Genomic DNA, 26153 nt, shown 5'->3' with positions numbered 1-26153 from the left:
TGACTCCCAGCAGGGTACACAGGTCTTTTCTGGCTCTGTCAAGGTCGACCTGTCCAAACTGATTTATCAAATATACAGTGACACAGGAGATTACAGAACATCTGAAACTGGTAGAAGGAGACTTTGAAAAGTGATTTTAAATTCAGAGACAACATTCTTGCCAAATGAGGGAAATCACATTTCTTATTTGGTTTGTTTAACAGTGTTTAACATATTCAGACCACACCCAGTGCAGGGTTTATGCTACAGCTGGTCTAAATTAACAGAACTGGTAATTACCAAAATCTTTTTTTTTATTTCTATAGTGTTTAATCCACTATTAAGCCAGGTGGATGCAAGCTTTTTGATTGAAGCTATATTTTAATGCTATGATATAATTATTGTTGTTTCTACTCTATCCGAGTACTCAAAGTGCTTTATACAACATTCCTCGTTCATTCACACTCATTCATGCAGGCACTTTTTTTGTATGCTAAATGCTTTCTACCCAACATCCACACACATTCACACTCTGATGGATGCATTGCAGAGCAACTTGGGGTTCAGTATCTTGCCCAAGGATTTTTGACATCCAGACTTGAGCAGCCACCAACCACCAACCTTCTGATTTGAAGACTGACCTGTTTTACCTCCTGAGCTACAGCCACCACTATTTCTTTAATCAAAATAATATTTTTAATGTTAAAATTAAATTATTGTTGAATGTTCTAATTTACCATTTTTACAAAAATTCAGAAAAAATAGTAAAACTTATAATTATAATTACTATCCATTAATTTTCTTACTGTTTCACAAAAAAGCTGTAAAACAAATGGATTTTTGTTTTTTATTAAAATGTCAAATCACACATATTTACCTACATTCTTGAACATTCTTCCTGCCTGATTAGGCAGGAAGTGCAGGTTGAGGAGCACCAGAGCAATTAAAAGGTTGATGTGGACTTTCACAGAAACATCTTGTCTGAGTTTCCTGTCAGGTGATGTCATTGTTTGAAGAACATTAGGCCAATCATCAAGTAAGGAAAGAAAGCCTAGATGACAGTATTAAAGATGAAGGCATTATATTTTCTGCAAAAAGAGGAGGAAAATAGCAGAAGAGCACTCCTGCATTGCCTTTTAGTAATGAATTGAAGGAGAGAAAGACAAAGGCATTAGAAAAGAGCAGTAAAAAAGTCTGAAGAGTTGTTGGGAGCAAGGACAACATGGTAAGTGGACAGTATTTATCTTGGAAATAAATCATTGAAAGACGAGTAATTTAACTATTTGTAATGAAGAGCAAAAGGGTGACAGCCAGAGCAAAAAGCGAAAGACTGCAGCCAATCAGAGTAATGTCTGTTAATATCTTCAGGTCGTTTTCTGAGAGGGAAGCACTCACCTGTAGAGAAAATACACATTCACAATGACTTGTAGCACTTATATTGTCATGCCATACTTATCTGATATGTTTATATATTTCGAATCGAAATTGTGTCCTATATAAAGGGTGAATAAATCTTCACAATGGTGTTACATTAGTTTAAAACCCACAGGTTCTAATTTATGGTTTGTTTTTCATTACTAACTGTAATCTTTAAAAACTACAAATACAAATTTTCTATACCCTTTATATACTTATTTATTACATAAGTATATCTTATTCATTTAACCAGACATTGAGAATATATTTTTATTTACAGTGGTGACCTTTGATAAAGGTGCAAAGGTTAGTGGAGAGGAGAAGGATGAATGATTATCTAATCAAATCCCAAAATATTTATATTCAGTGATCTTGACTATTGAATTTTTGAACACAGATTTGCTACTTAAGTTCTAATATATCCCTAATAATAACAACGGTGCAGTATAATAATTAATCTTTCTTCTACTGATATTCCTCTTCCCACCTCTGAGCATACCTCCTGTCTCCAAGGAATAATTCCACCTCTCCGGGCTCTCTTCCACATTTCCACTTCTTTCGTTCATTAAAATATTTCCATCTCTATCCTTAACGACCTTAATCTGCTGTACATCTTCTCCAGCTTAATCACTCTGTCTGTGACCAGTGTCCAGCCTCACATACAACCCACTATAAGCCTTTTTCCTCCTCTGTCTGCCATTCACAGATAGTTCACAGGACTGTAAGAAGCAAAATGAAGGCACCTTCCTCCCAACCAGCACTCCTCCCTGTCCAGGATGTATACATTGTTAGGAACAAAATGATTAAATAAAAGTCTTTATTTTTTATTTTATTTTTTTACGTACACTTTTCAATTGTGCTCATTAAAGAGTGGCACTTTATGTAAAAAGGGTCAAAAGCATCAATTCAGCACTATGATTGAATTGAATTATTGAGACTGACATGTTGGGGGCAGAGGAATTTGAAAACATGCTTACACATCATAATTGGTTATTAAGTCAGGGGGACAATTTTTCTGGGCCAAGTGAGTCTGAACAGAATGTCTCAGATGTGGATAATTAGTCGAATCAATACACTGTGAATTGTTAGCTAATAATACAGAAAGGTTAGGGAGCGAGGTGTTTTTCTTTCTCTCTTTTCTTTCTCTCTCTTTTTTTTTCAAAAAGAAAAATTCTGCCATTTGTTTAAAATTCATCAAGAAATGGCAGTATCAGAAGGCTGGACAGCCACTACGGACTCACATATAAAAGTATATTAGAAAACTGTTTAGATACAGAGAGAATGAAAATATTGGCATGATATCAAAAGTAGGTAAAAAAATAAAAAAAATGTCATAATTAATTTCGGTCACGATATTGGTGATGTGACTCTTGGGACTGCACCCAAAATGTACCTTTTGAAGGGTTCTCCAATAAATTATCTTAAAGTTCAAATAGCGTACATATTTGTTTGTTTATATTAACTAATGGTATTACAGGCATTAAAATGGTGCAGTTTTTATACTAAAACTGTGATACATCCCATGTTGATGCTCAAAGTTGTTTAGACAAAAAGGATGTGAGGGAATGAAACAAGATTTTGGCTTTAGATGGCTACAACTCTAAATTTTACTAGTTTATGAAAGGAAACTTCTGTCTGGCTACATTACATTACAAACGTATTCTACAAATAAATAAAAATCAGCTGATTTTAAGGAATCAAGTTGGAACTGTTTTTAGATCTGATAGATTTAATGTTACTTCTGGTTTAGTAATAAACTCAGTAAAACGGAATAGTTTTCCTAACAGCAAAACAAGCATTATGCTTTTAATATTGGGAACACAGTTATACAAGAATATATGTTCAGATACAAACTTATAATGTACATATATATATAAGATAAGACTTTATTGATCCCACGGTGGCAAAATTTTTGCTTTATCAGGTACAGATAGCTGAAGGAAAATATAAAAAATACAAATAAAATATAAAAAAATATAAAATGAGTAAGATAATACACTATATACAATGGTAGCATACACAGAATGTGACTATGGATATGGTTGTTGGAAATATGGGAGACATAAATTATAAACCATATAGTTATAAGCTATATAGAAAAGCTTACAATGCAAAGGGAACACATCCTCTAAGTTGCTCTTAGGAGAGATTAATTCCTCACCACAAAGATTTTAGGTATTTCATCAATAAAGTTTCAAACATAACATTAATATTCACTCTCGCTCACCTGCCTTGTATAAATAAACTGTTGTATGTGGTGTTGTATAAATAAACATCATGATTTAAAGAGGACATAATCATGTTGTCACTGTATTACAATATGAATTATACCGACACACACAGACTCTTATTAAGTTGTTGCTACTAGTGTTTAAACTAGCCGTTAGTGCTGCGTGTTTCACTGCTCATCTTAGTAGTCGAGGTTTTAGCCTTTCTCAGTGACATCACAAACCAAAGGAAGATGAAGAAACCTGCAGTCACAAAGGAGAGAGAGAGAGAGAGAGAGATGTACAGGTTCAGATGGGAAATGGATGAGTTCATGAAATCATGCATCTGTGTCAAATTTAACTCTAGTGAGATTTCCTTTTTAATGTTATGTAAAATGTAATAAAAAAATCTTATACTACTGTTTCCTCTTAAATGGTAACTATAATGAAAATGGATTTTTGTATTAAGCAGCAGAGTTGAGTATGTGTGTCCACCCATAAAAAAACACCAAACAAAGTGGGCATCCAAAGAAGAGGACACCACAAAAGGACTGTTTCCTCTCCCTGTCAGCACTTGGGACCCGCAGGCAGCCTTCCACCAGTGTTGGGACTAACTCGTTATTAAGTAACGCGTTACAGTAACTACGTTATTATTGTGGTAACGAGCGAGTAACTAGTTATTATGCCAAAACCGGGAACGCGTTACTCGTTACTGGGATTTAGATAGGCTCGTTATTCGTTACTTCGTGTGGTGGCTATCGCGGAGCTTCCACAGATTCAATAACATTAGCAAGTGGTGGAGGCCAGCAGGTGGATGAAAGAAAAGGGAGGCAAGAGGAGAGACACCTGATACTCTCGGCCGCTGGTCCGAGAGTATCAGGTGAACTGAACTTCAGGTAAGAAGTTATAACCTGCAGTCTCTCTGGGTCAGATATGAACCAAGTTTATGTGGAGTTTATTTTCGTTATGCTGACTTTTTCGTACTGCGTGCTAGCTAGCATGACAGAGTTTCTATACAGCTGGGTGGTGCTATGTTACTGATGTTGAACTTTATTTTGTTCATAAGGTTAATTATTAGAGTTGCCAACCGTCCAGTAAAAAACAGAATCGTCTCGTATTCAAAGAAAATGTCATGCGTTTCGTATTGAGGTGAAAAGAAACACAGTTTGTCCCGGACTTCAGCTACAATGAAAAAGACACAAAGCTGGAGTTATTCTGTGTTTACGCTGCACAGCTGCCTCTTCTTCTCTCATCCTCTCACCCTCCCCTACTTCAGTCATGAAACTGATCAGTGATCAGCTGATCGGCTTTTCTCTCGTTTGTTTATCGCCCACTTTGCGCCAGAAAGAGGAAACCAGCGGATTTCGCGCTAAACAACAGCAGCACGTTTAAGCTTGATCAGCTGTTGTTAGAATTTATTTAATATTAATTTCTAGTATCAGTTGATGTTTGCTGGAGCCTCAGCTGTAAACCTGCTGGTCATGATGTCGGTTTGGTTATGTGGTGAGAGGGAAACATGAAGATGAAACCAGGAGATGTCCTTACTGAATCATCAGAGCTGTGATGGAGAAACAGGTTTACCTTTTAGGTGACATGAATGAGTTGAAGGGAAGTTATGAACTGTTTCTGAGAGACAAATAACACCAAGATCCTTTTCTAAGTAGCTGACAGCTGGTAACTGTGCAGGGGCAGGTCTAGCAAAGTGTTGCCAGGGATCCATGTAGGGCATTAAAAGGGAAAGGGGGGCACAAAGAAATACTTTTCTTTCTTATTCCCATTTAAAATGTCTCGCTTTTAAAAAATAATTATCTGAATCTTACAACAAACGATTGATAAATTGATACATATATACCATCAGAACAGTGTACATCACTGTCACAACAGTGTTTGTTTTCATTCAAAGGCTTTATGATTTTTCCTATAATGGTGGGCCGGTCTCTAGTCAAAATGCCCGGGATGATTTTTTTGTCCCAGTCCAGCCCTGTATGCAGCTCATCTGCAGTCTGGTGTTACCTACATCTTCCTATTCAGAAGGCAGCATTTCCGAGTTCTGAGTACAATCGAAAGCACCACGACTGCGGTTTTTGTGTTGGATGTAAAAAGCAGGCTAGGATAGAATCAGGCGTGGGATTTCTCTCGTGGAAATGTGCACATTATTGTTTTCCTTTCTGTTGGTAGGTGGCACAGTGCACTTGTGGCAAGTAAGCAAGCTAGAAGACTGGCAATCTTGCTGGGTATCCAGTTACGGAAGCAACACATTAACAAGAGAATTCTGAGTAAAACCAAAGTTACTTTCCCTAGTAACTAGTTACTCTGAAAGTAACGAGTAACTTGAAGTAACTGAGTTACTTTTGATAGAAGTAACTAGTAATGTAACTAAGTTACTAATTTAAAGTAACTTACCCAACACTGCCTTCCACAGATTTGAAGTCAAGGTTTGCAGGACAATATGGCTGACAAAACTCTACCCAGGCAATCCTGAATAGGCTGCAAACAGTCAATCTCCAGTCTCACAGGGCTTAACATGACTGAACTTCACAGTCAGGCCTGTTTAAGCTGGAGTCAGCAACATCTGCAATGGATCCTGAACATTATGTTCAGCAATGTCTCCTGATTCTGCCTAAGGCATGGTGTGGAGCAAACACAGAGCATGATGTGCTGATTGCTGCACCATGGGTGACAACGTTTGGTGGAATCAGTGTGATGCTGTGAGGCAGCAGCTCCCTTACTAGAAAAGCAAGCCTTGTCATCAGTTTCATCCGTGTCAAGTGTGTGTGTGTGTGTGTGTGTGTGTGTGTGTGTGTGTGTGTGTGTGTGTGTGTGTGTGTGAGAGTTTACAGACCTTGCAGGGAGTTCAAGATGCAGAAGAGGTAGAGGGCAGGAGTGGTCAGGGGACCGAATGAAAAAAGGACCAGGCCCCAGGTAATACCGAGCAGAGTCATGACTCCAGCCAGGGAGCAAATGTCTTTCTTGAATTTGTCAAGGTTATTCTGCCCAAACTGATTTGCCAAATATAGAATAGAAGCAGGTTACAGACAGTTTTAAATTTGACTTGAGACCTTAAATTGTCATTTAAAAAAACAACAAACACTTCATTGCTAGTTTATAGTTTCCAATGAATACACTGATGGATTACTACTCATATATTATTTTTAAGACTAGATAATTACCTCTCTGGTGTGGTGGAGAATAAAAACTTGTCTGACTGTCACCCCAAACATGATTACATTAAAGAGGAACACCAAGCTGAACAATCCCACTGTAGTCCACTTTACCTTGTCATTGGTTATATAACATCTAAAAAGAAAGAACAGATCATGTTTTAACCTCCAAAATTGAAAAATCAATGATGCGTTCTGTAAAAGAAACATTAATGCAGGTAGTGCAGTAAAAGCATCACCAGAGCTAAAAAGGAATTAATGTTTCAATTTTAGCAAATTAGATGCTTGGTGAAAAGGAGCTTTCTGCTTCTCCAACATGCATGTTTACAGAAACTCTGATTGGCAAAACAGTTAATAAGTAAATGTGAAAATGTGAATCATTATTCTTGATTTTACATGCTGGCAAATCTTACATTGCAGTACTGGAGGAGTTAGATGCGTCCAGAGGGGTAAGGCCATAAAACGTTCTGTCTATGATCACCACCACTGACACAATCATGGCAGGGACACCTTGATCAAAATTAATTAATTAATATCTACATCCACATTGATAATGACAGCTCCCTCCCTAATTGATTCCACTCACCCCATCCCACCACGCCGAGTTTGAGCAGGTATTTCTTGACATAGATGTTGAAGACTTTGACTAAGAGAAGATATAAGTGGAAACCTTCCAAGGCCATCCAGCTGAAAGTGGCTAGCAGAGAATAATGAAGTAAAAGAGCCATGTATAAGCAAAGTCCAGAGGAAGACCCTGCTGCCACTGCCTGACTGGGCAGGAAGTGCAGGTTGAGGAGCATCAGGGCAATTACAAGGTTGATGTGGACCTTCATAGAGACATCTTGTCTGAGTTTTCTGTCACACAGAGAATTGATCTGTGTTAAGTAACATACTGTATCACAACTGGAGGAATGGTAGACCATAACAAGAGAAGAAAGAAATGATGAAGAGTTATTTATAGAGTAAGAATAGCATTTGATGTAAGAAGATCAGTGAATGCCAGTGAATGGAGGAAGATTTCAGTATGTTTTAAGGCAACTGAAAGATAAAAACAGGCTACTCATATGTCAAAGGTATGAGGATGTTTGAGAAAAGGGGACAACAGCAGAGGCAAATCAGATTACAGGAGGTACTAAAAGTGTGAAAGAGGAAGGACTGATGAAGATGGGAAGAATATGAAAAAATGAATTTATTACCTGTTTGTAATAAAGAGCAAAATGGCTATGACCAAAGTAAAAAGGGAAATACTACAGCCAATCACAGTAATGTGTGTTAAAATCTCTTGGTCTTTCTTTGTGATGGAAGGATCAGGTATCTGTGGAGAAAACACATGTTTATATCATCTTGTACTATTTGTATTAGAACAATTAGTCAGAAGCCTTTTCACCTTCTGCTCGATGACAGGTCAACAGACCAACAGGTACAACATGTTGGAAGCAAATACTTGTCTTACTTATTATTTTTTTACACTGCAAATGTAACTTTATTTAACCTGCTAGGTTATTAAGTATGCTTTCTTATTTCTGATGGTACAAGTCCCTTGAAGAAAATGGGGGCAGGGCTAAAAAGAAAGTTAAAAGAACAGCTGAATAAATCTGAAAAATAAAATAAAGCATTAACTAAATATGCTTTATACAATCATAACAAGCATAACATAACAACAGACAATAACATGCAATGAAATACACAGAATTAAGGTAGGCAAAGTGTAGGTAATCAAGCACGAGCAACCAATACAACATAGCTGCAATACAGGAAAGGCATACAATAACCGACAGCACTGTTACAGTTTGGCACTGTTTTCAAGGATGGCAGGATAGTAATTTGAATGAAAACAAGTTGAGCAGAGCAGGTGAAGGTAGAATTCTGTACAAGAAATCTTTTTATTTTGGTGTCTTCTAGTGGCACCATCAAGAATGACACCAAACTGAAAAGAAGGAAAAGAAGAAAATGCACAACAAATGTATCTACAATTATAACAAATTATATTTGTTATTTTATTTGTATGCATAATTTTGACACTCAGTGAATGTGTAGGTTAAACGGTGTATTTATTATATAGAAGAGCCGTAACATGGCAAAAATGTTGTTTTTCCTTTGCATGCAGAGAGCAAAGTGAACCGTCCTTGTTTGCGCGCACAAACTTGGCCAAATAAATGATTCTAAATGATAAATGATTCTGATAGATACATAGATATTCACTACTCCCTCCAGAAAAATTAAAAATACATTAAACTGCAGATTACTGAGGAATCAAATGTGATTTTATGAAAGGAGAAAGATTCAAAAGGCTGTATACCAAACCCACATGCATGTGCCATTGGAGCGCATCAAACACTTAAAAAACAAAATTAAAAAAAAGAAACACTATGGAAGCAGAATTTATTGGATCATATGACTAATGAAATAAGTAAAGTAAAGTTCTGGCTGGATAAAAACAAATTATCATTAAATTTGAATAAAACTAAAATTATGTTATTTGGAAATAGTACTGGTGTTGATATTGAAAGAGTCGGTGAAAATTGATTACTGGGGAAAATAATGGATGAAAAACTTAAAAAACATTACATTCACTTTGTACTCTTCAAAAAAGAGTAGTTCGAATCATCCACAATGCAGCTTATGGGGATCATACAAACTCACTATTTTTGCAATAATATTCAGAGTATGTTTTTTTGGAAAGAAGTTATAATTTAAGGGGTTTTTGTAACTTCAATATAGGAAAGGTATGTACTGCAAGAAAAAGCTTTTTGTTTCTGTTCATGGAGTGAAACTGTAGAACAGTTTGAATATGGAATTAAAGCAATGACCAAAGATAAAACAGTTCAAAAAGAGTTATAAAGAAATGATCTTCTTGAACTATAAAGAAAGGGAAAATGTTGAAATTAAGTGAATGTCTCTATTTAGACGGTTTTTTTTAGAAAAGAGATTTGTTAACATATAAAAGATGCTTTTTCTTTTTTCCTACTTTAGTTGTACTAATTCAATGAATGCAAAGTAACCTGTGTATTAGTTACTATAACTATTACTTCTAAAGACCTCACATGCAAGCAGTCAGTTACTCTGTGTCCGCACGTGTGTGTGTGTGTGTGTGTGTGTGTGTGTGTGTGTGTGTGTGTGGTAGCGTGCACGGCTACCAAATGCAGCTGTGCAATTTTGTGGTTTGTGGTCTCAACCTTTAAAGGTTAAAGGATACTGAAGATCTAAATAAGATATTGTAAAAAGTTATCTTTCTGAGAAGCTGTGTGACTTTTAAACCCATTGGTATGACTAAACTTTGCAGTTTATTTTTAGCTTGCGGTCTCTTTCCTAACACCACTTGAAAAGCCTGTTTGAAGGCAGAATTAAGGTAAAGTGAGTAATGGTCTGGCATGTCCTTGTGAAGCTGCAAAGTTTGAGGCAGTTCAGATAAGTGTTTGTTGATAGAAGTGAAGAACAATGGACAAACAATGGCCTCTTTAAATGAGCCCAGTCTTACTATGAGGATACCAAAGTATGTGAGGTGGTTGCAGGAACAGGTGATGTTATTCTGATGATGTGTCCAGTGTGTGACGCAGCCATCCTCACTAAAAGCTGGTAAGCAAACCAAACAGATCCATTACGCAAAAGATCACATTTCTGAACATCAGCTCAGTTAGGTGGCCATGAGTGAAAACACAAACCACAATGAGTCTAACTTGTGAAAATATTGTTGCGCTATACTGCTCAAAAAAGATTAAAGGAACACTTTGGAAACATTAGATTTTCAGGGGGGAATAAATTGTGATGGATATCTATAATCAAGTGGAATGGGTAATGTGTCCCATAAGATTAACTGACTTGTTGCTGTACTCTGATTAAAAGGTGTTCCGTTATTTAATGTTTGAGCAGTGTACATTACTGTTCATGACAGATGTGATACTTACTGTATGTTGAATAATTAAAGAACTGACACGAGGGTTTTTGAGTTTCCTATGACACAAACATATTTCATGTTTGTACAAAACGTACAGAATATTATATGTGTCAACTAATTGTGCAATTAAATTACAGGAGGTAAGAAATGAAATAAATGTTCAAAAAAGCATAGTTACGTCGATTTCCTTGGTAAACTCCATCGTGATGTTGATGCGCTCCTGCAGTCCTGATATCTTCTTGCCCTGCACACTCAGACCAACCAGTCTTTGATCATATACTTCATGTGGGCTTTCAAAAACGCTCTACAATAAAATGCAAATTTGTCAGCTGGTTTAACAGTTTTGCAAAGACAGTTTTAATATTATTTTCTGAATCTTCTGTGTTAAATGGAAAAACACTACTAAGTGATCTACTTACACTGTTTGATATGCAACTCATTTACATTTTGTTAGAAAAAAAGGTGACTTAAAAAAAGAAAAAAAGAAAAAAAGAAAAAAAGGTGATGATTCTTTCCTGATGTACCCAACTTCCTTCAAAAATATGTGTACTAATTTTACATTTCATGTGTTAATAAAATAATGTCACTATGCTAAAGAGTACAAATTCCCCGCTGGACAAATAATTCAAGCATCCAGCAAATTCAGAAGCTTCAAATTCAGGGTTTAATTTTATTGGCTGTTAGGTGTAGCTGGTGAAAGTAAGCTTGATAGGCTTGTTAAGCTGGGATTTTAAAATCTGATTGTTTTTTCTGTATGCCATGTGTATACATCCCTCCTTTGTTAAGGACATGTAAATTTGATTAAAACACCTTTATAATGATGTGAAAATAAACAGGAGTACATTTCCTAACAAGTGGTAAACAAAAGAAATATATAACCTGACAAAGAAAAAGAAAAAAACCCAAATGTTATTTTATTAGACTAAAACAAGCAAAACCCACAAGCTCCATGAGCAGTAGTTTAAATTTAATGTGTAAATACAAAGATCGTATTATTCTATAGCTCACCACATCCTTTTTCTACATGTTTTTAAATAAGAAGTGTAGTTTATGACCTGATTTGTTTGAGGCCATTTAAACATGCAGAACACAAACGTGTTATTCGGTCCAGCACCCAGTTCTCTTGGCAGCTGGACAATGACTTTACTGTTGAGAAGAGGCACATCTGGTGTTACCTGTATCAGCATCAACATGCCAAGAATAGAAAAAGATTTAGTTTAGATTACGTTCACTAAAATTACCTCGAACAGAACAACATTAGATTGAATACAGTGGATCAGATCTTAAATAAGCCGGTCGTTATCAATACCTGACTCACGCTCAACATTGGATCTAAATATCAGCTCTGTACATCACTACTTGGAAGGTATTTCTGACTACATGTGGAGTCTGACTACAAACTACTGTTCAATAAGATTGTGTGAATATTTTTTATTTTTTTACCTTTGTGTCATTGGCATAAATTTCAAGGCCTCCGAAGGGACCACTGGGTTTGTGCAGAAGAGCGACAAAAGTCTTTACATACAATTGCATGCTCCCATTCACCTCTGTTCCCTCTAGAACCTTCTCTAGAGTCCAAATGGCTCTTGGGGAGTAGAATGCAAAAATATTAACACAATATTAACAATTTACATCCTTTTATTAATGTAGAAAACAGTCAAGTGTTAACCCCCCCCCCCCCCCCCCCCCACACACACACACACACACACACACACAATGTATTATAAATGTTTACCTCAAAGTGTCATTGAGGTTTCCCATTTTCATAACATTATCTGTATAATTCATACAACACTCGGTCTGATTACGACCTGTAGACAAAATGTAAGAACACACATTGAACCCTTGTACAGTTTAATTAAAGCACCCCACATGTCCACAGAATATATGAAGGTTTAATCCCAAAACACCAATTTCACATTTCTTTATGAAGACATTTATTGGGAAATGGAGATGTGAGAGGAAGGCATTAGAGGTTCATTTTTAAATGCTATTTTACCATGTTAGAATAATGACTGTTTAAAACAAGTTGTAATATATAAAACCTGAATTCCAGAAGAGTTGGAATGTTTGTTAAATTTGGTAAAAAAAAAAAAAAATGAAAAGAAAAGAAAACCAAAAGACTTTCAAATGAAATCAAACCTGATGTTTGCTACAGTTCAGCAAAAAATGTCATGATGCAGCAAATGGCTGAAAAAGCAAGAAAGATGAAAAAGTTTCATCTGAGAGAACATTTAGCAAGTAATTAAGTTGACTGATATCAGGTCTTTAATATAATTAGCTATAAAAGAGATGTCTTAGAGAGGCAGTCTCTCAGAAGTAAAAATGGGCTGAGGCTCTCTAATCTATGGAAGAGTGTGTAAAAATATCGTACAATACTTCAAATGTTCCTCAACATCAAATTGCAAAGGGTTTGCAAATCTCATCATCTTCAGTGCATAACATAATCAAAAGATTCAGAGAAACTGAAGATGTCTTTGTGCATAAAGGACGAGGCTGAAAATGTTTATTAATCACTCACTGGCATGATTGTGTCACTGACATTACTTAGTGGGCCAAGGAATGTTTGCAGGAACCACTGTCGATTAACACAGTCCAATCTGCCATCTGCAGATGCCAACTAAACCTCTATCATGCAACAAAGAAGCCACATTTAAACATGTTTCAGAAGCGATGTCATGGCCAAAACTCATTTGAAATTGATTGTCTCAAAGTGGGAAAGTGTTCAGTTCAATCCAATTTTATTTATACAGCGCCAAAGTACAAAGAGAGTTGCCTCAAGGCACTTTATATTGTAGGTAGGCCCTACAATAATACAAATAGAGTAAAACCCAACTGTCATATCACCCCTAGCAATTAACAGTCGGAAGGAAAGTCTCCCTTTTAACAGGAAGAAACCTCCAGGAGAAACAGGTTCAGAGAGGGGCAGGGCCATCTGCTGTGACCGGTTGGGGTGAGAGAAGGAAGACAGGATAAAAGACATACTGTGGAAGAGCCAGAGATTAATAACACGTATGATTTAACACAGAGAGGTCTATTAACACATAGTGAGTGAGAAAGGTGACTGAAGAAGAACTACTCGGTGCATCATGGGAATCTCCCAGCAGCTACACCTATTACAGCATAACTATGGGAAGATTCAGGGTCACCTGATCCAGCCCTAACTATATGCTTTAGCAAAAAGGAAAGTTTTAAGCCTAATCTTAAAAGAAGAGAAAGTGTCTGTCTCTTGAATCCAAACTGGAAACTGGTTCCATAAAAGCGGGAACCGAAAACTGAAGGCTTTGCCTCCCATTCTACTTTTAAATACTCTAGGAACAGCAAGTATGCCTGGAGTGCGAGAGCGAAATGCTCTAAGATGGGGAGAGATTATTCAAGACCTTGTATGTGAGGAACAGCATTTTGAATTCAATTATGGATTGAAATCAAAATTAAATACCTGGATTTAACAGGAAGCCAATGAAGGGAAGCCAATGTATGAGAAATCTGGTCTCTCTTTCTAGTCCTTCTCAGTACTCTTGCTGCAGCATTTTGGATTAACTAATGGCTTTTCAGGGGTTTTTAGGACATCCTGATAATGACGAATTACAGTAGTCCAGGCTAGAAGTAATAAATTCATGAACTACCCCAAAAGGATGGTTCTGTTTATCTGGATGTTTTCAGTGGGAGAAGCGTTTCATCACTCATTCAAGTGACTTCTTCAGTCTTAGCTGACTGCAAGTTTCTCCAACCTGTGTATATTTGCACAGTGATTGAAACGAGCCACCTGAATGAACAATGGGCTGTGTGGGCAGTTCCTTCATCAATAATATGCAAATTGTCATGGCCTTTGATCAAAGGTCATGACAATTTTCATATTTTCAGGGAGTTTTTAGGACATCCTGATAATATTGACAGTAGTCCAGCCTAGAAGTGAAAAGTACGTGAACTAGTTTTTCAGTGTCACTCTGAGACAGGCTATTTCTAATTTTAGAGATAATGCACAAAAGGAAGAAAGCAGTCCTACATATTGGTTAGATACTATATTTTCAAGGCAGACTACAATAACCTCAGTGTTATCCGAATTTAGAAGCAGAAAGTTAGCGGCCATCCAGGTCTTTTTGTGTTTAAGACACAAAAAGTTTAACTAATTGGTGTGTGTTCTTTGGCTTCATGGATCATAGACAAAGTTGAGTGTCATCTGCATAGCAGTGTAAATGTATGCTATGTCTTCTGATGATACTGCCTAAGGGAAGCATGTACAATGTAAACAGAATTGGTCCTAGCACTGAACCCTGTGGAACTCCATAATTAACCTCAGTGTGTGAAGAGGACTCTCCATTTACATGAACAAATTGGAGTCTATTAAATAGATATGATACAAAAAGCACTGCAAAGCAGTACCTGTAATACCTAGAGCATGCTGTAAATGGTCTAATAGGATATTATGGTCTGCAGTATCGAACACCACAGGATCTCCTCCATACCTGCTTCATGGCCTGGAGGACGGGGCTGTGGCTCCCTTCACCCTCTAGCAGATCATTACATGAAGGAACCTTTTAAAAACAAGCGCGCTCATGCTCACAGGTGTACACACGGGTGCTCACACACACAAACTACACCCTTTTTGGCTCCTACCTCAAAGCACACTGTGCGATTTCAATGTCACGTGCTGTACAATAATATTAAATATTTAGTATTTACTGTTATATTCACATAAATGTTGTTTATTATATTGCTCTCTTTTTTTGCTTGTGTTCTCTTTTTTCTCTCAACAGGAGATCTGGGTGATTGATAGATGTATTTTTTTGTCTGTTTGTTTTGTTGGTTTTTGTTTTTTGCCCTTTATCACTGTTCCTCCTCCCTGCTGTTTTTCTTTCCCTCTTTCTTTCCCCCAGTCAAGTCTGTCCCGTGTTAAGCAAGTGAAAATAAAAAGCTTTCTTTACCTTTAGACAATAATTCTGATGGCAAAAGAACCAAACAGGACAGGCAGGGGAAAAAAAAGTATCGAACACCACACTGAGGTCTGGCAGGATAACCACAGAGATGAGTCCACTGTCAGAGGCCACAACATGATCACTTGTAACCTTCACTAAAGCTGTTTCTGTGTTGCGATGAGCTCTGAAAACTGACTGAAACTCTTCAAATAACCTATTCCTCTGCAGATGATCTGTTAGCTGTTTGACAACTACTCTTTCAAGAATTTCTGATATGAAAGGAAGGTTGGAGTTTGACCTATACTTAGTTAAGACTGCTGGTCTTATTATGGTGTTGAACAAATGTGTTAAGTCTGGGCAACTTGCATGTTTTGGAAAACATATAAAGGTATATATAAAGATTTAGACCCTCTCCTGTTCAGGTTAGCAGTGGAGCCACTGGTTGTCTGTTTTCATTGGGTGGTGGGAGTGAAGGGCATCACCAGAAATTGTATTACCATTGTCAATGGACTTCTAATCTGAACTGTCATCTGCAATGTTCCGTTTTCTGTATATGAAAAAAATCCTAATAAAAAGCAGGACATTGCAAAACTGCATAATGCTACAACAACACGGCTTTGTCAGAGAAGACTCCGGGTACTGAATTGCCTCTCCTGCAGTCCAGATCTTTCACCTATACAGAACATTTGCTGCCTCATTAAATGAAAACAATGTCAAAGATGACTACAAACTCTTCAGCAGGCAAAAAGGAGACCAAATTCAAACACCAAAACTACAAAAACTCAGAACCTCCATTCCCAGAGGTCTTCAAACTGCTTTGAAAAGAAGACCATGGTAAACATGCACCTGTAGCAAACATCAATTTTAAAATGAGCTAATTTTGTGCTTAAAATTGTAAAATTTCTCAGTTTAAGCATCTTTTATGTTATTTATGTTCTGTGGTAAATAAAATATTTGCTCATGTGACTTCACATGAGTCTTTCAGTAATAATGTTTTTCAAATTTAAAGGATGACGTAGTGTCTACAGTAGTTGCAGGCAGTACACTGAGGATAGGATGTGTTCTTCTAAAGTGTAGTAACGTAATTTAATGTAATTTAAAGGGACGTGACATTTTAGGGCTGTGGTAGAATATAGTGTGTACAGACTTTTTATATAGTATAAAAGAAAGAAACACATGTAGCTAAAATTGACAGAAAACAAGCTGAGTTTACTTTATTCAAACTCATAAAAGGCAAAAAGAAAAAGTGAATAAGCCTTGTTTCTTAGGTTAGAATCTAAATTGTCTGGCTGTTCCAGTAATAAAGTCATTCTTTTGTTACAGTAGTTAATATAACAACTTACTTATTGTAGCTGATATATTGCATGCAGTCCTACAGAAATACTGTTCCGACAGACAATTCTGATAAAGCATGTAATAAGACATAAAAGGCATCAACCACCAGAATATCCAGCTCTTCTTCCTGTGAAGAGACTCTCATTTAGAATGGAAAAAAGGCAATGCTTTTCAGTCAAAGCTCTTTTCTGATTAAAATGTCTTAATTTTTTAGATTAGCACAAAATTTATTTTGTTGCTATTATGCTGAAGGTAGATCATCATCACCCTGAAGACTCATCATCAGAACAATGCAAAATATGTTTTCTACATAAAGATTTTGAGTTTTAGAGACTGTACCAAGTTATAAAAAACACAGGTATAAAAATAAAACGAATTCAACTTCTACTCCTCCTATTTCTACTACCAGTAATCCTAAGAAATACACTGAAACAAAATCACAAATCACAAAAAAAGTATGAAGTCGAATGACACTAATAACACTAACAACCCTTGTTATTAGCATCAACACAGAAATTAAAATGTATTTTAAAGTGAACCAAAGCATACCCTACCTTTCCATGTTGCTGTGGAACTAAGTTAATAGAGGACACAGAGCAAAGCAGAAGTGACAGCGGGGGTGGGGGGGGGGGGGTGGGGGGGGGGTGAATTTGACGAGCTGCAAAGGAAGTTGATGAAACAAATGTAAATGCTATTCTGAGCAAGTAAAAAAGAGGAAGTATCACTGACAAAAAATACATTTCTAATCTTCCTTGTTACTACTCCGTATGCATCAAATACAGGATGACGTCATTGAAATATTATACTTTACCCCAAGCCTATTCAAATGGCGGCCCGCGGGCCAAATGCGGCCCAGAAGCAACCTGCGAGTGGCCCTGCCTGTGGTCCTGGCAGAAACACAGAGAAAACGCAAAAATATAATTAATTTTAAAAAAAAATTAAAAATTCCTACAGCGTAGTGTAGACTGTGAATGCAACACTCCTAGTAGCCTAGCAATATTTAACCCACAATGCACCGTGATGTAAACATATTAAACAATCATCGTAATATATGATGCGACAACAGCATGTCTTTCTCAGTCCAAAAGCGCAAAATTGACAATGAAAACTGTCGGTTTAACCCTGCCTGGACTGACAAATACTTATTCATTTTACCGAGTTTAATAATCTTACAACCGGAGTTGTGCTACCATGGTGAGGGTCCTGTACAGCCCAAGAGAGAGCTGCAGCAGCTTTCCTTCATGTTTGCTTCTTGGCGAAGAAGAAAAGGCCTTTCACAGATTCTGAAACAGTGAAATACTGCATGCTGGCTGTGGTGGATGCGGTGAAAAGTGATGAAAAAATGAAAGTAAGTGTGACATCTGCTATTAAAAACGTACCCCTGTCAGACAGTTCAAATATTCGTAGAGTTGAAGTTCTGGCGTCAGACGAGTTTGAAATGCTGTTAGATGACTTGAAGAAAACTGATGTAATGTCTATAGCAGGAGATCACAGACAGAACTGATAATGCACAGTTTTGCGTATATGTCCGTTTTTTGGATGGGAAATTGCTCGGCTTGCTACCATTAGAGGGACACACAGCTGGCGAAATAATATTTGAGAAGATTTCAGCTCTTTTTGAGGAAAATGGTCTGGATATGAAGCGTGTCTGTATACTTGTGACGGATGGGGCTCCATCCATGGCAGGAAAAGTGAGTGGTCAGCGAAATATTTATTTTAATTTGAAAGGGAATTATCAAAATGTTTTTTTGTTAATATTATTATTATTTCAAATGTGCAAAAAATAGTTTAGTTATAGCTCCCTTTTTTTTAAATGGACCTTTTGGTGTGCATTTGTGAGAGGTCACCAGATTTACAGGGGAATAGGAATAAAAAAATTACTTGTTTTTCAATACAGTTGTGTGGGTTTGAAATTGATCATGATCTGCTGCTTACTGGCTTCAAAAAAAAATATCTGGCCCAGATAAATTCCTCGGTTTGAAAATCTGGCCCAACTAACTTCGTAGTTGAATCGCCATGCTTTACCCTGTTCACATGTTCAGCAATAAAACTACTAAAGCTACTTTTTTTCCCCTCAAAGCAAGTCATTGATCAATATCAGGAAAATTGCATTATGACTATGGACAGCAGAACACAGTACTATATTAAGTTTTGTGTGTATAAAATTGAAAATAAAACTGATTCTGATTTTGAGAAACAAAATTAAAATGAACACAAATTTCCAGTTTATGCACAGTGTGATTTTCCTCCAGTTGTTAAAAGTCAAAAGTTAAAGCCAATGGGAAAACAGCTATATCTAATCTTACAGCTTGGTGTTAAAGTTTTTCATTTGCATAAAAAAAAACCCTTGATTTGCATTGCAAATTATGAACAAAAAAGTTGGTGCTGTAAGGCGATGGAACCTGATACTATCTGAGGTTTATCTGCATTTAATGACTGTGTGTGTTTGTGTTGTTTCATCTATTTTGAGTTAAAATAGGATGACATGTCCTTGTGACTAGGAAAAATAAATGGTTTTCTGGTAATTGTATCAAATTATTTTGCTGTTGGAGACTGATTAAAAGCAAATGCAGCAACAAGGTGGTCGCAGTTAGGTGACCATTTCCTATTTAATAAATATGTTTTATCAAAAATGGCTGCACAGGCCCAAAGTGGGTGGGATGAACTCTAAAGCTGTATGGGCAGGGAAAACCCAGACTTATCCCACATTAGTCTCAAATGCATGTGCCCAAAGAGTCACAGTAAAGCTTTAAGGAATACTGTAGTCAAGTCCTCTTTCTTTCAGTTGACGTGGCTCTAAAAAATTAAGCCCATCTTGCCTGGATGCCACCCAGAGACTCTGATCCATACATTTATCCAGTGGCGGTCCTATAATAATGGATTGGATTTATATAGCGCTTTTCAAGGCACCCAAAGCGCTTTACAATGCCACTATTCATTCACTCTCACATTCACACACTGGTGGAGGCAAGCTACGGTTGTAGCCACAGCTGCCCTGGGGCAGACTGACAGAAGCGAGGCTGCCATATCGCGCCATCGGCCCCTCTGGCCAACACCAGTAGGCAAGTAGGCAAGTAGAGAAAAGACACACACACACATATGAAGAGAGAGTATGCATAGTATGAAAACGGCTACCAAACAGCCATCATAATTTGTCATACAGTGAGAAGAGGACACATCAATAATTGACAATGACTAATTAATATTAAAATCTGTAACATACTGTATTGTTTGTAGTTTAGTCTATTACTGTTACTATTTTTACCATTTCTTCTTGGAGCAACTGTAACCCACATTATTTCCTTTGGGATTAATAAAGTGTTCTGACTCTGATTGTTTCAGGATGACCTGCCATTATCCAATGACACATCTGCTTACCTGCATCTTTTGCTCGCTTCTCCTCTTCTTTTCTCTTTTTTCTAAACTGAGCACCTGATGGATTTGAACTTTTCTTGTCCATCTTGGTTTTAATTTTGCACTCCAGTATGAACACCCATTCCCCAACTCGAAAATCACCACAACATAACCTAATAGACCTACACCTTAGTTCACAGATTCACTTTGTCTAGGGTTTATTTCTGGGATTTTGCACAACCCAGGACTCAAATCATGAATACATAATGGGCTTGGATTTACAACATTATAAATGAAATGTGATCTATTTGGAAGCAGCAGGTCTCCCTCCCCTTTCGACGTGTTGTGTGTGAGACTTTAAATCATCAAACTATAAAATATAAATTTTTATTGATCCCTTTACCCCGAGTCCTAAATTGTATATTTATTTTCTTCTTGCGCACCTCGCAAACGGAGGGCGCCCTTACTCCCAGCAAATGGGCGATAGAAAACCGATTGGTGCCTATGCCATCCCCAGTATGCGCTGGTGTGTCCGGTATCCGCAAACCTGACATTTTGACCCTGAACACGCCCTATAAATGGTCTTTTATAGCGGGCTTCCCTCGCTTATGGCCATACCACCCTGAACATCTGATCATCTGATCTCAGAAGCTAAGCTGGGTCGGGCCTGGTCAGTACTTGGATGGGAGACCGCCTGGGAATACCAGGTGCTGCAAGCTTTTGCACTTCCACACTCAAACTGCAGAGGGCGCCGCTGCTCACTCAGTGGAGGCAGATTCAGGAAAAGCTTCATGACAACGCTCCTGATTGCATTTCGCTTTTGTGCAAAACAAAACAAAAAAACAACAAGAACGAAATATTTAGGAAATACACAAACTTATTTATTCTGTAAATGTAGAAAATGTCTGTGGCTAGTCCGTCTGGGCTCAGTAGAGAGGAACTTGTTAACCTTGTAGTGTGCACCGGGCACAGTGTCAACCTGACACTCTTGTGCAACGAGTTTTAACTCTTATTGGCTGCCGACTGCGGTCCCGAGGAATACTGAATAAATGCGCATCAGTGTGCTACCCTGAGCAGGGAACACGATATCATGGAGTTTCTAACATGGAGCGAGGTGAAGGTGACGCGACTATGCAGGACCTGCAGGGGGCTGCTTAGCTTCAGAGATCAGATGAGAACAGGCTGATGTGGCCGTAAGTGAGAGGCTTCCTCGAAAACGGGGTAGATACTGTAACCCATTTATTGGGTTTTAAAAAACAATTTAGAGTGAAGGATATTGATTAGTTTCTACTTTTTTTAATAGCTGCACATGACAGCACAGTTATAATGCATACTTAATGCTGCAATAGTCACGTCATAAACAATTGTGAGTGTTTGCACAAAAACATCTACAGGTGCTCTGTGCATGTACAGTGATATTGATGTAACGCTTGAAGAATTTGACATTACTACATCAGTGGAAGAGCTCTTTGCGCAAGACTCACTAACCCCTACCCATTTATTATGAACAAACAGCAAAACTGTTTGTGTTTTTTTCTATATTACACTTGCATGATTTAGATTTATACTTATGTGGCAGCTATTCACTGGCCTGACAAAGTTATTTTAAATGATATCATGTCATGAATAACACAAGTTATTTTCCATGAAATCGAAAAGTGGTGAAATTCTCAAAAAATGAATGAGACGTGCATGTAATTTGACATATTTTGTTGTTTTGTGTGTGCGTTTGTCTGTATGAAATTTTGACGTGCATCTGAAAAACACCATTTTGAAAACACTGGAAAGACCTCAAGACATTTTTTTCTTTTGCTTACTATGTAAACAAAAATTCCCACCAATGCTTTTCAGTGTGAAATTTAGTGTGTAGGGAAAATACCTGTGCCAGGTTGTCTCCATCTAGTGGTGAATAACGCATTACCACTACATCAGGTGAGTTTTTCTCTGTGCACAGTGACACAAAACTCATTTAACAACATAAACTATTTAAAAAATGATGTAGGCAGATCAAGGCAATGTTACAGATTCAGTAAGAACAGAAGTTTATTCCAATCCTTTAAATATGCAGGGCGTCACACTAACACAGTTGCTTATGTCCAGCATAGCACTGGGGCTAAATCCAGACCTGAAATCTTTGGAAGTTTCACTCAGTAACAGCACCTTTTTAATATTATTGACTATATTTTATAGTCACATTTATATAAAATGTCAAACATTATACATTAGCTAAAGGTTGAAGTCACAGAATTACACTGAACAACAATGTAATTTAAGTTTTTCTTGTTTGTACTATATATTTGATTTATTGTGTGTGTGTGGGGGGGAGGGGGGATATGTGTGTATTCACATCATTTATCATTTATGTTAATGAGAGTGTGGGGAGTGAGTTGGAGGGTGGGGTGGGCTGCTTTTAACTATGTAAAGCACTTTGTGCTACATTTTTTGTATGAAAAGTGCTTTATAAATAAAGACTGATTGATTGATTGATATTATCATCCTTAAATTGTTGTCCTTACCAAATATACTTAGATGGCGATGGATTCAATCCATGCTACTGAACACGATGCCAGTCAGGCTTGAAAATTGTGTTTTTCAAGCCTGACTGGCATCTATAAAAAGCCAGGCGAGGTCTCCTTCATGTTTTTCTGTGTTTTATCCTCAGTTACTTTGAATCAAAGTGTCAGCTTTGTTTTTATACATAGATATAAAAATATGAACATGTACTGATAAATGATTAGAATTATAATATTTCTGACTGTCTGATTCAAAAGTGAATTGAATTTAATCGGGACCTTGTGAATCGGAATCAAATCGATTATAGGAATCAAAATTGATCCCCAGCCCTAAGTGGAACACCTTTACAGATGAAGTTAAGAAAAATACATCAATACAAAAATTAACACAATTTTTTAAAAACAATTAATTGCATGAATATAGTAAATGTTCCTCTCAGTGATTGAACTATCTCATTGTGTTCTATTGATTGATTAATTGATAATACTTTATTCATCCCGAGGGAAATTGGGTTAAGGCAGCCAGCCGTGCCAGCGCCATCTTACCCTTCCAACCATACATACATTACACAAACATCACATGGGGAAGACAAGTCGGAGGGGTATAACAATGGAAAATGCACAACATGAACATTGAAGCCTTGTTCTCATTTTTATAGATTAAGGCAAGAGTAAGGTATTAACCCTCGTGCTCCCCGTCGGGGCAGCTCCGGACCCCGGGTGTCCCAGAGTACCCTTGGGTAGCATTTCACAGGCCGCGCATCAGGGTTGGCTCCCGCGCCCCGTACACCCACGTTTCCCTCCCTGAATGCCACTCCCGTTTCAGTTTTTCCTCCTAGTTTCAGGCAGGCTCTGTCATGTTCGTCCATGGGAGGCCGCTGTTAAGGTATTTGTCACACAGATATAATATAAGCTGAGCATTTAGCTTATACTATCATTTATCGGGTCTTAACCATAGGGTGCTTGCAGTTGTTTTGGTTTAAATTGTTTTATGTGTGTATTGTATGAGTGTACACTTGTATATAGTTAAACATTTATGCTTTTTGGTCTCTCTAATGTAGAGGCCTGGGCATTCCTCGCTACACTGTACAGCAGGGGTGCTCACACTTTTTCCGCATGTGAGCTACTTATAAAATGACCAAGTCAAAATGATCTACCCACTACAAAAATCCAAAACATATACTTATTTATAAATATATTGAGGATTCTTTATATCTACAATGTATATACATGCATAACCGCAATATCCAATATTTCACAACACAATTAACAATGTAAATTTTTTGTCATTACCTGAGTTTACTCTGATGACTTGCACTGAATTGAATCAGCCAGGGATGCATAGTCCGGACAGTAGCTGCTGACGGCCAGCCTCAAACACACTTCCAAATGTTCATCAGTCATGGTGGAACGGTATTTGGACTTAATGATGTTCATGTGGGAAAATGAAGACTCACATAAATAAGTGGAGCTGAATAATGCAGTCAAAGAGGCAGCACATTTCCTCATGTTGGGGTACTTTACTTCTGTGAGTAAGTTCCAGAACTGTCCATGATCTCTGGACTTCAGCTCAATGTCGGCTTGTAGTGTCAAAATCTCATCTTCCACTCCAGAAGAGTTCAGGTGAAATAGTTTTGCAATTTTTGATGCGAGTGAATCGACATCAGCATGTTCCCGAAAAGGATAGCACATGAAGGTAGCGACTGGCTCGAGCAAAGAAAAGTCTTGAAAGCGTTTGTCAAACTCTGACAGACAATTGTCAATCTGCTCTGTGTAGCGTGCACTGTCAAGTTGCAAACAGGCCATCCCTTGCATCTCCAGCTCTGACGCCAGGTTTTGAAAGTTAATCAAATCATGGCGCTGCAGCTTTAAAGAGAGATGTTGCATCTTTCGTTTGAAAGCATTAACTGAGCTGATCATGTTGATCACTGTTTTGTCTTTTCCTTGCAGCTGTAGATTAAGGTCATTCAACATGTTTGTCAGATCGGTTAAAAATGCCAAGTCTAACAGCCACTGACCGTCATTAAGTTGCATGTATTCTGCTTGTCCAGCTACACGGAAAAACTCCTTAATCTCCGGACAGAGCTCTCAAAATCTTTGCAGGAATTTCCCTCGACTAAGCCACCTCACGTCAGTGTGTAGCAACAACTCAGAGTGGTCGCAGTCAGCCTTCTCCAGATGTGCACGAAATAACCGTCTTTGAAGAGATCTGGCGCGAATAGAACAGGCGATCTTCGTTGCAACATTCATGATCTCCTTCATGTTGAGCATTTTAGCGCATAACGCTTGTTGGTGGATTATGCAATGGTAATTTAGGAAGTCCGGGAAAGCATCGTCCTGCCTGCACTTGGCAATAAATCCATTCACGCGGCCAACCATTGCGGGTGCTCCATCTGTGGTAATAGACACCAATTTGTACACTGGGAGCTGGGTTTTCTCGATAAAGTTTTTGAACGACTGAAATATGTCCTCTCCTCGCGTCTGTTCTTTCATGGGCAGGACTGTTAATAGCTCTTCTTTTGCAGTGATATCAGTAAACACCATACGAATGAAAATGCACACCTGGGCTGTGTCACTCACGTCCGTAGATTCGTCCAACTGCAGTGAGAAACACTGGCAATCTCCGATGTCCTTCCAAAGTTGCTGGGTTAAATCCTCCGCCATGGCTTCACAGCGCCGTGTAACTGTACTTCTTGACAGCTGGAGAGCTTTGATCGAAGATGTTATTTCTGCCTTATTTTTAAAGTCTCGGAACAATGAGTCAGCTGCTTCAACGAATGCCTCTTTTACCATCTCTCCATCTTGAAAAGACTTCTTGTTTTTAACGATGATGTGACTCACCCGGAACGATGCTTCGGTGGCGGCTTTTGCTTTTGAAGTTTGTTGTGTGAAAAATGACTGCTGTCCGGACAACTGGGATTTTAGTTCCTTCACCTTTTTCTTTCTTAGCTCGCTTTTCGGCGGGAATGTAGTGTCGTATTTTCTGTGAACAGTTCGAAAATGGCGCTCCACATTTCCCTTCTTTGGCATTGCGATGGCAGCCTGGCAGATGAGGCAAACGCACTTCGAAAATGACATTGTGAAAAAAAGTCCTCCTCCCATTCCGTATGAAAGTGATACGTTTTTGTCTTCTTACTTGGTCCAGCTCCCTCACTCATTTTTAACTTTTTCTTAGGTTTAAGAGAAAAAACCGAGAGCTAAAAATTGGAGTTAACTCGCTGGCTAGCTTGTCAGTTTTACTACACTTCGCGCCGCTGTTTGCGCATGCGCAGCGACCTAAGCGTCAGAAAAAATCCGATGTCATCTGACTGGCTTCCCTGTATCAATCAAGGGACGGGATGGATGATAGGCTGGCATCTATTTTTTTTTAATGCCAT

General features: G+C 37.8%; 2 protein-coding genes and 1 pseudogene across 2 annotated transcripts; 1 reads left to right on the top strand and 2 right to left on the bottom strand.

Moving 5' to 3' along the window:
• Positions 1–3265: 3265 nt before the first annotated feature.
• LOC146718193 (adhesion G protein-coupled receptor G2-like) lies at positions 3266–17498 on the bottom strand. Its single transcript, XM_085433311.1, has 14 exons — positions 17464–17498; positions 16918–17036; positions 12394–12469; positions 12102–12243; positions 11714–11833; positions 10837–10962; positions 10669–10714; positions 10242–10336; positions 7960–8078; positions 7350–7618; positions 7177–7273; positions 6773–6899; positions 6445–6601; positions 3266–3866 (listed from the first exon to the last, which is right to left on the bottom strand). The coding sequence occupies exons 1-14, from the start codon at positions 17469–17471 to the stop codon at positions 3772–3774; spliced, it is 1596 nt and encodes a 531-aa protein (XP_085289437.1). The 5' UTR covers positions 17472–17498; the 3' UTR covers positions 3266–3771.
• A 3369-nt stretch (positions 17499–20867) lies between these two features.
• Positions 20868–20982, top strand: LOC146718192 (5S ribosomal RNA; annotated as a pseudogene).
• Positions 20983–24864: 3882 nt separating this feature from the next.
• On the bottom strand, positions 24865–25806 carry LOC146718191 (zinc finger BED domain-containing protein 5-like). The gene has a single exon (XM_085464698.1). It carries the CDS (start codon positions 25804–25806, stop codon positions 24865–24867), a length of 942 nt encoding a protein of 313 aa, XP_085320824.1.
• Between the last annotated feature and the right edge of the window lie 347 nt (positions 25807–26153).

This window comes from Copadichromis virginalis, linkage group LG1 (assembly GCF_057382275.1).
Source record: "Copadichromis virginalis isolate Kocher_CV1m ecotype Utaka linkage group LG1, C_Virginalis_male_GT1.1, whole genome shotgun sequence".
Taxonomy (NCBI): domain Eukaryota; kingdom Metazoa; phylum Chordata; class Actinopteri; order Cichliformes; family Cichlidae; genus Copadichromis; species Copadichromis virginalis.
This window is presented reverse-complemented; position numbering and strand designations above follow the sequence as displayed.